The sequence below is a fragment of the Buteo buteo genome, chromosome 14 (assembly GCF_964188355.1).
Source record: "Buteo buteo chromosome 14, bButBut1.hap1.1, whole genome shotgun sequence".
NCBI lineage: Eukaryota > Metazoa > Chordata > Aves > Accipitriformes > Accipitridae > Buteo > Buteo buteo.
In genome coordinates, this window is record NC_134184.1 from 30163707 (window position 1) to 30177149 (window position 13443).

The 13443-nt window shown below is 42.5% G+C and overlaps 1 protein-coding gene across 6 annotated transcripts in view; it reads right to left on the reverse strand.

Annotated features, from left to right (window-relative positions):
• The window catches only part of TSC22D1 (TSC22 domain family member 1), a 95162-nt gene extending 81918 nt beyond the window's left edge, over positions 1–13244 (reverse strand). For 5 of the 6 annotated variants that reach the window (XR_012652924.1, XR_012652925.1, XM_075046161.1 and 2 more), the window contains exons 1-2: positions 12776–13244; positions 9232–12089 (exon numbers count right to left, since the gene is read on the reverse strand). Coding sequence is in view for 4 of the 6 variants with exons in the window: in XM_075046161.1 (XP_074902262.1) it covers positions 9232–12056 (2825 nt within the window). In the remaining 2 variants the exon portion in view is untranslated. Of the gene's footprint in view, positions 1–9231; positions 12099–12775 lie in introns of those variants that run through there. The other variant, XM_075046160.1, reaches the window with a different exon arrangement.
• Between the last annotated feature and the right edge of the window lie 199 nt (positions 13245–13443).

Here is a 13443-nt window from a genome sequence, read left to right on the forward strand (position 1 = left end):
ACAAGACTTCCTCAGAGAAATACAGAATCTTTTCACATGGTACAAAAATACATTATGATACTTTGACACATACATCCAGTAAAATTGCCAAGCTGAAAATAATCTTCCAGGAAATCTACAGAAGTTATTTTTCTGACTATGCTTATCCCAACTCAGTGGCAACATAGGCCAAACAAGTCACTCACTATTCAGAATCCACCCAAGAAATTTTTCCTTGCTCTTCTTTAAAAAGAGAAGTATTTCAAAATTGCAGTCACAGTAGAAGTCAAAGCAATCATACGTGAGTTACTGGGTTAGTTTTTAATCACAATCTTCCTTACTAGCTATAACAGCACTAAATACATAGAGACACAAATTTAGTATGGTTACATTTTTAATTCTTTGATTTCTACAGCTTCTTATATGTAAGTTAAGACTGCCAGTCATCACCTCTCTCCTTCATCTCTACACAACTGTGAGAGTTGGGTGAAGCAAAGGTCAGAGGAAGCTTAAAAGGCATTTAAGTTTGACAGGGATTTCATCCCTCTACATTGCACAGGGAGTTCAAAGTTACCAGAAAAACATTAAAAGTTACTTCTACACCATACATTTGTTTATAACAATTTAAAGGAAAATACGATTTCTAAACAAAGCACAAGCAACTCGCAACAGATACTAAATTCAGAAACTAAACACTTTATGCAATTAAAGGGACTGCTTACTAGATATGTAAGCACCAAAGAAGATTAACGCTTAGTTACCAATAACTAGGACTGTTATTGACCCATGAGACAATGGATTACAAATAAAAGATCAACAATGTCTGAAAAAAAATGGTGTAACTTACATTTGATTTGCACCTTCTGATCTTACAGGAACTAACCAAGTGTAACACTAAGGATACAGAAATAAGCATACACTAATAGCCCCGTGCACTGAAATTACTTTATCTGCGTAACTCATCTTTAAGAACTACACCGCAGTATAATAGTAAAAAAGCTATTATTAAATGCATTAAGACAGTAAGACTATTATTGAATGTGTATCCACATCAGTACTGTCCCTAATACTTAGCACCATACTTTGATACTGTTGCTTAAGCAACTGCTGGAGAAGTTCAAATCTTGATTACACACAAAGAAATTGGAGCCCTGAAAAGTTTCTACTGGATATCCCTGCTAATTAAAACAACCAAAGAGACAGACATACAAACAGAAGGTTGGGCAAGTACTTAAGTCACACACAAGCTCAAACAATTTGCCCGGCCAAGTGGTTTAGCAGCAAGTTATAAAACACACTACAACCAACTTCCAGTTGCTTTCAAGTCTATACCTTACTAGAAATACTGTCTACTTTTTTTTTTTTTTAACAGATCATGGGCCCATCCATATCCTTCTGTTAAGTCTAAACTTACAGAAGACCTTCTGCTGCCTGTTTTAACAATTTATAAAACCGTACTCCTCCACTATACTCAAAAGAATGGGCTATTCAAAATCATTTGAACAGATGATCAAGATACCCCTTAAGCTTTATTAAAATAAACATGAAGCACAGATTTCTGAAAGTTTCCTTGAGAAAAAACAAACATCAATGGTACCTGCATTTGTTGCTCTTCAAGGACTACAGTCAACTTCAAAAATGTGTTAAATTTCTAATCCTTAATGATAAACAAAACCTCAAACTACTTTACTTCCTACTCTGTTCTTCTAATGCACTTTCAAAATTCTGTATCCATTTCAGTTTGTACAATACCTACAAACCCGAGCAAGGAAGGCTAATTATAAAGGTAGTTTGTTTAGGTAGCCATTCTCTGTTGAACAAAGAAAAGTTACTTTGACTATTCTGGAGCATCACTAACCCTGCACTGCAAGAAAAAATATGAACTGGGACAAGAACTTCAAGCCTGAATGCCTATAATACTTAAATATATGTCCTGACTGTCAAAGGTACTCAACATATGAAGCTTCACCAATACTAAGCACCTCAAAAATAGTATAATAAACACTGAAACATGAAGAAAAAAACATTTAAACACATGGCAACACGCATTGGGCTAAATGCCCAAATATAGACATACCTACATGTGAATTTTTCCCACTTAACACAGTGGTGAAAGCTTGACTTCATATATGAAGCACATACAGAGCAACACTTCGACTGAAACATATTCCTATGTTTATAAAGCCCAGTTTAAATGTTTTTTAATAATTCATATAGCATTATTTTAAACTTACAGTAGTAATGTTTAGGCTCAATGTACGCTTTCTCTAATTTTAAATATTATGATAAAAACACTAGTTAAATTCTGGAAAATTACTAACTGAATTAAAGGTTAAAACAACTTAGATGAAATCAAGACACATAAGTATAAGTTAAGACTGTGGAGTAGAAAAATACTGAGGAATACTTTCTGACATACAAAAAAAATGCCAAATAAAGAAAGTCTAATAAATTAATTGCTTGAAGAAAAATAGTGAACAAGTTTACTGTGACTTTTCTGCTCTACCAAAACAAGTGTTCAAGATTTTACCTTGCAAGTGTAAGAAATTTCATAGCATTGAACACGTTCAGTTAAAGCATAACATTGTATTTGAACTATGATGAGTATCATTCTTAATCTCTGCATGGCACCAAAGTCAGAAGTTCTCATTTAGTAGGTACTAGCAAGTCATTTAGTCCATCAGGTAACCAACAATGATAAAATGTCTAACTATCACTGGCAATACTCTAGTTTACATGTATGCATGGGATCATTACAATCTCTGCCTGCCAAACATTTACAACCTCTCAGTCTCCCTCTCAGGAAAGTCTATCTAGCTTTGGTGGAAGACAGAGACTTTGCATGTAACTGCAACCACAAACCAAATCCTGCTTCAAACACTGATAACGCATAACAGGTGTTTGGAGGCTTGCACAAAATGAGCTGATAAGCTTTTCTACACCACAACTGACTGTAGCACAACTATCTTGGTTAGCAAATTCCAAAGGCAGACCAAGAGTTAAAAAGTGTTGCAAGACATTAAAGCCAAAAGGATGATCAAGTCCTCCAATTTGATACCATAATTATGCTGCACTTCCATCATGCAATTCGTAAGTCCATGAATGCTTTAGAACAGGCTAAAATAAAGTGGTATCTCCAGTCACTAAAAAGCTCTCTCCATCTTAGCTTTAGGCCATGGTTTCTTGTACAATCACATTGAGAATAAACTAGTTCCTTATTTACCATTACCATGAAATAATTTATTGAATAATCTCACCCTTAGTCCCTGCTTAGTATGCTGTTAAAGCATGATTTTGCTTAATAGCATTGCCTTTGGTGGCCTAAATGCAGTAAATGAAAGGTATAGATCCACTTTTAAAAAAGTTTTTAGTCATTTGTTAACGTATAATACATATTACACACAGCACATTTTAGTCTCATGAATTAATCAAGAATAGAAAAGAACCAGTGCGTTAAATCAATGACAACAGATACACAGTACTCTTTTCTATTCTTTTTTTACGTTTCACCTACACCAAACTGCAAACCCAGATCACGAATCATCCCCCAAAAGGTCATAGCAAGAATACACTTGCTATTATTACAGATATTCAGGTGTGCGTAGTTTCTTCTTCTAAAATACTATACTAGCAATACTACTGTTTACAACTTGACCTGCCTCCGAAACTGGTAGAGACAGGTCTGAAAAGGCTTTTTTATTACTCTCTGTAAAGTGAACAGCATTATTACAGGGGTTTTTTTGTAGCATAGATGTGCTACCTGTATGTCTTTTTATTTACACTTATAAGCAAGACACATTAATGTTTTGGGGTGGAGCTTTGGGTTGGGGTGGGTTTTTTTAATTATTTTCCCCTCCCATCCTCCTAACTTTGCTAGCTTACCACCAATTGTTACAATCATTACTCTGTTGTGGCATTATCTAGATCACAGTAACTTGTAAAGGCTGAAACACTTCACTACCACTACACAAAGTGACAAACAGATAATTCTCATTTCCAGATTAGCCTGTAATGTAAAGAATGCAAATCACCAGACAGTAACATTAAATATTTTAAAACCTTTTGTTTGTTTGTTTTTACATACACACACATAGATGATTTAGTCTGCTTATACACTGACAATTACCAAAGAGCAGCCAAAACTATAGTGCTAAGGAACATTTTCTGGAAATCACGTTATCAGTTGGAGAGACATTTCTCAGCATCTGCAACAATCTTCCTTATCTTAAGGGCTAAATTACGCCTTTTACAACCCCCTGAAATCTGTTGGTTCTTCCTGTCTTTAAAGACAATGCAATACCCAGCACTGTAGCAATCCTTAGTTCAAAGCATATCATGGCATGCAGAAAATGCATCTATAAAAGACATCAGAAAAATGTCCATCCAAACAGGTATTGCCACCTACAGCTGGCCAGCAGACATACAAGGTGCAGACCCTATATTCCTCATTGTTTTTTACTTAGAGCAGAGAACTAAGCTAGTTCCGCCAACAGTAGGTATTTTATTTCATCAGATGAAATGAGAAGCTGGACTTGTCAGCATGACACAACAGCAACCATATTTTCTTTGCCAAAGCGCTCTCTTTTTACTCATGTGACCTGCCATTACTGAGGGTAACTAATATTTTCAAGTTCCATAAACAGCCAAATTGAAGATTTGACTTTTTTAAAAGTCAATCTCCTAGAACTCAAGTTATGCAATTTTCAAATTGGTAGCAAGACTCTGAAGCACATTTAAAATCTGAAAAATGGAAACCAACACTGCCCCTAGGATGCAACAAAAAAAAAACACCATAAAAATCTATGCTAAGCCACCATAAATCCTTTGCTGTGAAGTATCTTCTAAAAGTATCTTCTCCCTCTTTCAAACACAGAAGCAAAACTCATAGCAAATAAAAAAAACATATAAACTCTAAAACAGCTTACAAAATAGAAATAAGCATGTAAAACAGTTACTGCATCAAAAATAATGTTTAATTGAAGCTTCCAGTTCTATTTTAATATGTTTATTCACTACTGCTTACTAACATCTTCAACAAGTATTTATCTGTAAAAGTCTCACTTGTACCTGATCAACCTTCCTACTACATACTTGCATACATGATGAAAATTCACCCAATCTCCTGACTGTACTAGTTACTACTACCAGAGATACTCAAAGGGTGTTCACAAGTCTTCCAATTCTCACACTCAGCTTTAATCTTTCAGCCTCTCCACAGACTTAGTAACAAGTCAAAATGTACATCCAATACAGAAAACACTTCCTCCACTTTTTTTCCCCCACTCTGTCCAGCTGTAAAGGGATCTTTTCATAAAAATGTCTCTTCAAAAAGAAAATCATGAGAGTGTCAGACAATGAAGAGTACTTCAAACCTCTATGTCAGTTTTATGTGTTTATCATCACCTGCTCCTTTCTCTTTTGCTTCAGTGTTGGATGAAATGCCCAAACAGGTGAAAACAACTTGCATCAGACTAAAGAATGAAAGCAACTCTACAGGAAATGCTGTCAAGGACAGGGAGACAGTTTTTAGTTCTCCTTCATTCACAAAATCTGCTTTTGAGTAATGGTAAACAACAGTTCAGATTAAGTTATTTTTAAATTCACTTACAGCAGCCTTTCTAAATGCTGTAAAATACACTGATTTCTTTAAGTTTTCACTTTACAGGTAATTTAAGAATTATACAAGTCTATAGAAAATCTTATTGCAAGCATCCATAGCATACTAAAGCATTGACTAGGAAGATGTAAAACTGAGTTTGCAACACTAAGTATAAATACACAAAAGAATTCACTGCAATTTAAGTATGTATTTTTCCATACTTCAGTTTCAAAAGCATAAAAAAATAGAAATCCTCTTCTACACTTCTAGAGATGAGATACTAAGCTCAAAAGACCATGTCTAAAATTGACAGGATTTAATAACTGAACTGAGTAAACCGAGGTAACTGCTGCAAATTCAAGAAACTATAGGAGAATCATGCACTAGAACGAGTCAATACCATGACTCAAGCTAAGAAAAAAAAAGATACTTAACCACAAAACTGGCCTGCATTTTTGTAGCTTGAAATATTAGAAGAGATGATAAATCTACCAACATACAAACACCTATGGCATACCCAACAGGCTGAAGAAAGACTAGTCAGAAGAACTAGGTGTGGGGTGGGTTTTTTTTGTTTTGGTTTTTGGTTTTGTTTTTTTTTTTTAATACAGAAACTATAATGGTATGATTTGTATCCTCTTTAATAAAGTGTGCAAATTAATTTTCCATACAGCATTCTGCCAAGCAGTTCATTTTTAACATATCTTATTTCAAGACAGAGAGAAGATTAAAAAAAATAAAAAATCATGCATACTGGGGAAATAAAGGTTACATTTTCAAAGAAGATACACTCCAAACTGTCTATATTTAAAAGGCCATGCCCTGATAACAGGCATAGAAAGAGCTGCAAATGGTGTTCTAAAAACTGAACAGGGCTAAAGACTTACAGATACTGGCATGTCTTTAAAGGCAATTATATACAGGTTTAACGAAAGCTGGGAGTTAATCTAAACAAGGTATTACATGGGTCAGATGTTTTTTCAAAGGCACACTAAATGGAATTTTACAGCTTCTTCACTGGCCCAATTATGTCATCACTTAGTTCTTTCTCCTACCTTTTCCCTTGCCAGGTTTAGAATCTCTTGGGATTTATTGATATAAATCTTCAGTGATATATGTTTGCGTGCACATGACACAGAGAGAGAAATGGGGATTTTATACATGCATATTTACAGTACACCTGCTTCTTAAATGTTTATGTACTTTAACAATACACTACCCTTCACCTCCTGTAAAAGGAGGGAATAATCTAACAAACAGGCAAAAAACTCTCAAGAGAACTCTGGTTAGAGACATCCGATGGCCAGAGAAGTGAGGAGCCAAGCAGAATAACAGCGTTATCTTGCACTACCTTTAGTGAGTGATGAGGTCTAAGCTCCAGACTGAGAGAAGTTCCAGTCAATATGACAATATAAATAAAACCTTGCCCTGAGATCCCCTGGATGCGGAAACAGAAGCAATCTCACTAAGTTTTTAGTGTTACAGACAGATACACAGGGAGAAATGCTGCTGTAAATTATCTAATTGTACACAAAAGTGACCTGACCACTACTGCCATGCAAAAACCACAATTATTTTTGGTCACCATTTAAGGGAGTCATATCCTGCCCTGCGTAAAGAATCTAAATGATTTTCCAACTGCAGCTAAACAAAAGTGTAGTCTACCTGGAGATGACAGATTGAACAAAGACGCAACGTGCACAGGAGAAGAAAGGATATGATCTCTGCCTAGCCAAATAACAGAGGAAGAAGGTATTTCTGGCTATTGTTACCCTGAGGGATTTAAACATTCTGGAAAAACTACCAATCATGACAAACAGCTAACATATGCTCTTAAAATCAGGGTACAGTCACATGCTAGATGTCATTTTCCAAAATACTGAGTATCACTGAGATATCTCTTATTTAGCTAAGATCCCCTGAAAGCTTAGGGGTTTTTTTTCATTGGTTGGTTAAAAAAAAACCAAAACACAAAAAAAAAAAATCACAAAAAAAAAAACACCAAACAAACCACCAAACACAAACAGGACCCATGAAGAGAAGGATTAGTGTCCTGGTTTAGAAAGATCGAAGGAAGGAAAACCAAAAAACATTTCTGAGAAAATTGACTACTAGTAGCATAATGGTGACACCGTGGGCTTTAACACCTCAATCTGTCTTCTACCACCTTCACGTACTTACTGACTAAAAAACATAATCAGAATGAAACAGTGTTGGAACTTGTCTTCTAGCACTCCTGGAAGACAAGCTGCTACTCATTATAGCTCTCTGGCATCTTAGAAAGATGTGATGAAAGCCACTAAGGCAGTCAACACCTCATGATCAACATAATCAGAGACTGCTGATAGAGTTAGTATTTTCAATATTAAGAAGAGACTCCAACCTCTCCCAGCAACCCGTTTTATTAATATTTTTTTTAATAAAGTTTGGCCACTGATATTATTCCTCAATTAAGTTATGGCACCAAGAAGATAAATTTAAGTACTTCACCTCCCATTGCTATGGCATTTTTCCCACCTTGTATGCGTTTAGTGTTTTGTCTCTTCACCTGAGTCTCAGTATTTCTTTTCTAGCATTCTTTTCTGTCCTCTCCCACGTTCTCAAGGCAGGTTATCTACCTTAAAGTTACTGCTCCCATTAACGTAGCTTCGTCTTAGACAAGGAGTTCTTTGGGAGAACCACCACAGTCTTCCCGTCCATTTGTAAACGCGTATCACAAGAGGTCCTCAATACAGTGAGGAATTTCCACACATAATTACTATCAAACAATTACATGTTAAAACTGCTGTTCAGATCGCTTCAGCCTGCACATGCAAGGACCTTTCACAACTGACACAGCTTCTCTGCACACAGTGTCAAAGAAATGAGACTATTCACATGCACGTGCCATTAAGATCAGTGAGTGGTCATTTATTTCAAAAGGTGAAGGTGGGAAAACGTGCAGTTTCTTACTCTGAGTGCACAGAATCGGTATACCAGATTCAAGGCTCGCCACCCCTCCACAGGCCTGAGCGGCTCTCACAATGGAGTAATGCTTTGAAGCAAAACCACCAAGACCAAAAGTGCCTCAAGTTCAATTTAAAGAGCCACAATGGTGTTGCTGAACCTCCCTTTTCCCACCATACTCATTTGCCTACAGCGTCTCTTGGCTGTCAAAAAGAGAAGGCTTCTTACATACACCACAGGCTCACAACTGGTTCAACCTGAGTAAAGTTAATACTTGAAAAAGAGAAGCTGAGGCAGGATGAAGTCTAGGCTTGTGGAAAAAAAAAAATCTACCTAAGAATAAATATTAATTATTTCAGTATAATAAATAATCTAAACTACAATCACCACTAGCATACCCACATTCCACAGTATTCTTTTGTCTTCCTCTATACAATGGGAATATACACACCGTCACAGATTGTTAAACACAATTTACCCACACAGTAGTTTCAGAGCATAATCAATACAACCCACCCCCTCAAGAGAAAAACAAGTATTTTAATATAATACCTACACGCGCTGGGACCTGAGAAAAGAAATATTTGTAATTAGACAAACACATCACACCGCTTCATTTCATAGGATGGCTGTAACAAGACCTGCAAGTTAGTGCAAATCGAACTATCAGACAGTCTATCTTTTAATAAAGTTACAGGCAGTCTTACCTCTCATCCTCACCATCTACTCCGAGAGGCGTTGTCAATGGCAGCACCTTCAGCGGAAAGAGGGAAGCAGAAGATGGCACGTTGCTGCTACCACCATCTGAAACGGCTGATGCTCCAACACCACTCTCGCCACTGGCAGCTTGAGGTAAACCCACTAAGGAAGGTTCTGTGGGGCGTCTGCCATCTTCAGTTTGGCTTACAATTGACTGAGCTAGTGATTGTGCGGGGAACTGGGTAGAGCTTAGCGGTATCTGCTGTGGCACACTCTGTGCCACTGGCATACCTATACTTGTTGATATCAAGGGAGGCTGACTAACACTTTGAGCCAAATTCCCATTCTGCACAGCCGAAGCTTGTGCCATACTCTGTGGCTGTCCCAAACCTATAGAAGCAGAAGGTATGCCAGGAGGCACAGCTGAACCAGCTTGACTTGGTGCAGGAACAGTACTAGCAGAAGGTATAGGGCTAACCGCAGGCAGCTGCTGGCCAGTCATCCCTTGGACTACAGATTCCACCCCTTGTGCCTGCGGCTGTACAGGTAACAAGGTGTTTTGCTGAGCAATGACCATTTGCTGAGGAAGGCCTGAAGCGCTAGGCTGCAATCCCTGCTGCATTATTCCTGTCTGCACAGGCTGCACTACTTGTGAAGATGGAGGAGCAGCTGTTGACGGCATAACTGGAGGTGGAATTTGGTTTGCAGCAGATGGTGGTTGCACCACAGCAGCTACACTTCCTTGCTGCCCAACATTCAGCATTTGACCACTGGTACCTACACCTGGTATCGCTGCTGGAGCATGTGCAACAGGCTGAGCCGGGGCAGCGGCTGGATGTGCTTGTACTGAAGGCTGCATGCTCTGTGCCTGGGCAACAGGAACCGGTTGCCCTGCTCCCACCCCTGTAGAACTAGGCTGCATGGCAGGGGCTGGAGTTTGAAGGATCTGCTGATGTTGAATGTAGTCTGGCATAGCCCCCGTAACGGAGTTTTGGTTCACCGGCTTAACGTGACCTGCAGCCATCTGCGTAGGAACTGTCTGTTGCTGCTGTTGTTGCTGTTGTCCATACTGCAACTGCTGCTGCTGTACAACTGGCAAAGTCTGCGCCGGCTGAGAATACGGTAGCTGCTGTTGAGCCATACTTTGAATGGCAGGTTGCTGGTGGCCCAGGGATGGGGATACACCTAGGATATTAACTGGGGCTGGCTGAACCCCAGTAACAGTGGTTAGACTGGCCTGTGCAGGAGGTTGGACCCCTGGCTTCTGCTGTGGATAGCTTACTTCTTGAGAATGCAGCTGGACTTGTGCAAGCTGTGATTGAGAAACACTCTGTGGTATACTAGATGCTGGAATTGCCGGAGGAGCAGCGCTGCTAAAATCCATCTGCTGTGGACCCACACCTTGAAACGCTTGCTGCTGTACCACAGTAGGTGCTCCCATTTCTCCACTTCCCACACTTTCTGTATAGTGACTCAGTGTGCTTACATTGCTGCTAACAGAACTCCCACTGGTGCTCTCCCTTTCAGAAGTCACTTCAAGCGGGTTTTGTTTTATCGTCTCTACTGCTTTGTTTACTGCTACTCCTTCTGAAACCGCAACAGTGTTTTCTTTATCATAGAATTCAGTGCATGTCCATCTACCTTTTTTGAAAGGTTCAGAACTAGAATCTAATTTTACAACCCTAAACCTTGACGTGCCAGATGCAGGCTGCTGCTGGCTTGATCCCACTGCCATTCCTGCAGCTGGATTAGTAACATTGTTAATGACACTAGAGGAAGCACTCGTACCATTGCCAACACCACTCAAGATATTCACATTAACATTGCTGCTAGTTCCAGACAAAGCATTTACGTTACCAGTACTCGTGATGTTGCTTAAATTTATAGTACCAAGCATGCTGCTTGCCACACTAGAACTACCACCACCCATATTACTTAAGGTACTAGTTCCAGTAGCAGGACTTACACCTAAATTGCCAGGAGTACTTGTAGTGCGGATATTAGACACGACAGGTGCTGGGGAACCAGTGGATGATGCAGCAGAAACTGGTGCAGTTGATATAACATTGTCAGAGCTTCCAGTTGTTGATAGTTTCCTAAACGATGGACTGGGCGGTGGTCCTCCAGAAACTGGGGCACTGCCCACCCCGGGATGCGATGGATGATGGTGTCCATGATGGTGGTGGTGAAGATGATGGTGGTGATGAACGTGATGGGGGTGAACACTTCCATTGATCACAACACTCTGCTGTGGGTGATGAGGCAGAGGAGCATGCTGCTGAGGAATATGAGGCTGGTTAGGAGAAACAGCCCCTGGAGTCTCTGCCTCTTGGAAGTTATTTAAAGTCTCTTCAGAGGAGCTCCTCTCAGGTTCTCCCAAGTCAGTGGCCCTGGATAAAGAAACATCCAAGATTTCTGAAGACGACAGGTCTTCAGTGTGGGACTCATCCAGGTCATCGTAGCTTTCTGTATCTTCAGCTATGCTGTTATTAGAGCTCATGCTAGCTGATATTTGAGCAGGGGTCACACTGGTAATTTGGAAGCCACTTTTCTTTTTCATTTGAGCTCCAGTCTGTGCAAGAGGCTGTGGCTGGAGCTGAGACTGCGAGAGGAGGTTCAGGCTTTGTGGAGGAGGGGGTGTCGGCTGTGGACCCACTGATGAAGATGCTGCAGGAGATGGAGGCGGCGGCTGGACCAGCAAAGGCGGCTGATAATCCTCGGCGGAGAGGGCAGCGCTCCCAACGCCGGTACCTGGTGCAGTGGGAGCAGTAACGCAGCTGCTGCCGCTGCTACTGCTGCTGCCCCTTCTAGGAAACATTGCCGGGTGCGCCATCTTCCTAGCACTAATGTCTGCGGCTGAGTCAGGCTGGTGCATTGTATCGGGTGTATTTTAAGAGTGCAATCCCCCGGTATGGAGAGAGACAGACACACACACACACGGTTAGCTTTGCGCTCACGGCAGGGCAGAGAGACACCACGCACAACCCACACCCCCCCCCCCCCTCCCCGACTCCCGCAGAGCACGGGCTGAGGCGCCTCGGCACCGCCGCTAACCACCCCCCTCCCCTCCTCCTCCTCCTCCTCCTCCCCTCCGAGACAGGGAGGGGGCGAGGACCGGTCCTCTGCCGCCTCTAGATTAGCGCCTCTGAATGTGACACTTTCAATCCTCCGCCATTCACTTTCTTTCTCCCTCCCCCCCCCCTTTTTTTTTTTTCAATTTCCACCACCACCCCCCTCCTCGGCCGCCCCACCACCACCACCACCTACCCCTCTCCCCAGCGGGGGGGGGCGGGCAACGAGCGGAGGAAATGCCCGCGGTAGCCGGCCGGCCCCGGGGACGAGCCCCTTCCTCCCCGCGGCTGAGCCGGGCGCCGCGGCTCGCCGGCAGCCGGCAGAACCGCCCTCCCCACGGCGGCCGCCGCCGGGCCGCCGCCTGCTCGACGGCGGAGCGAAGGCAACCGGCGGGCCCTCAGGGCAGCCCGGCGAGGCGGACGGCGCCCCTCGCCATCCCCGCTGGAGGAGGAGGAGGAGGAGGAGAGCGCAGATACGTACAGGACTGGCACACAGCAGGGCGGCAGCGGCAGGCTGAGCCGGGCAGGCACATCCCCGTCAGTGGCAGCCATGGAGCTGAATCATTTTGGGTATTAAGGAGACGGAATAAGGAGGGAAGAAAAGCAGCAGCAGCCCGACAAGAGAGTCCATGAAAAGGAGGGAGGGAGGAAGGGGGGAGCCAGCCAGGCAGCCTCTCTCTCTCCTCCCTCTGTGTCTGGCTGTCTCTGGAGGAGGCTCCGCTCCGCACGCTCTTCCTTCCCCCTCCGCCTCCTCCCCCTTTATAACAGGCGGCACCCGCTCTTCCTCCGCAGAACCGCGCACCGGGATCGAGCCCTCCTCCTCCTCCTCCCGCCTTGCGCCCGTCTGCCCCGTCCTTTCTTCCCTCCGGGTTCTCTCCCGGCTTCCCTGCCGTCCGCGGAGTCTCTGCCGGCCCCGTCTCCTCACGGAGCCGCGGGAGGAGGGCGCTGCGCGGGGCTGCAAGGGGGGGGGGGGGGGAGGGGAATAGCTCGCCAAAGGGGAGGGCAGGCGAGAGACAACGTAAGATGGCGGCCGCCGCGCACGCGCGCCCCGCTGGCAGACATAAAGCCCGTCTGGCCGAGGCTGACGGAAATAGGCTCGGCTTCGCCTGGCGGAAATTGCCGAGCGGCGCCGAACCCGAGGATGGGGGA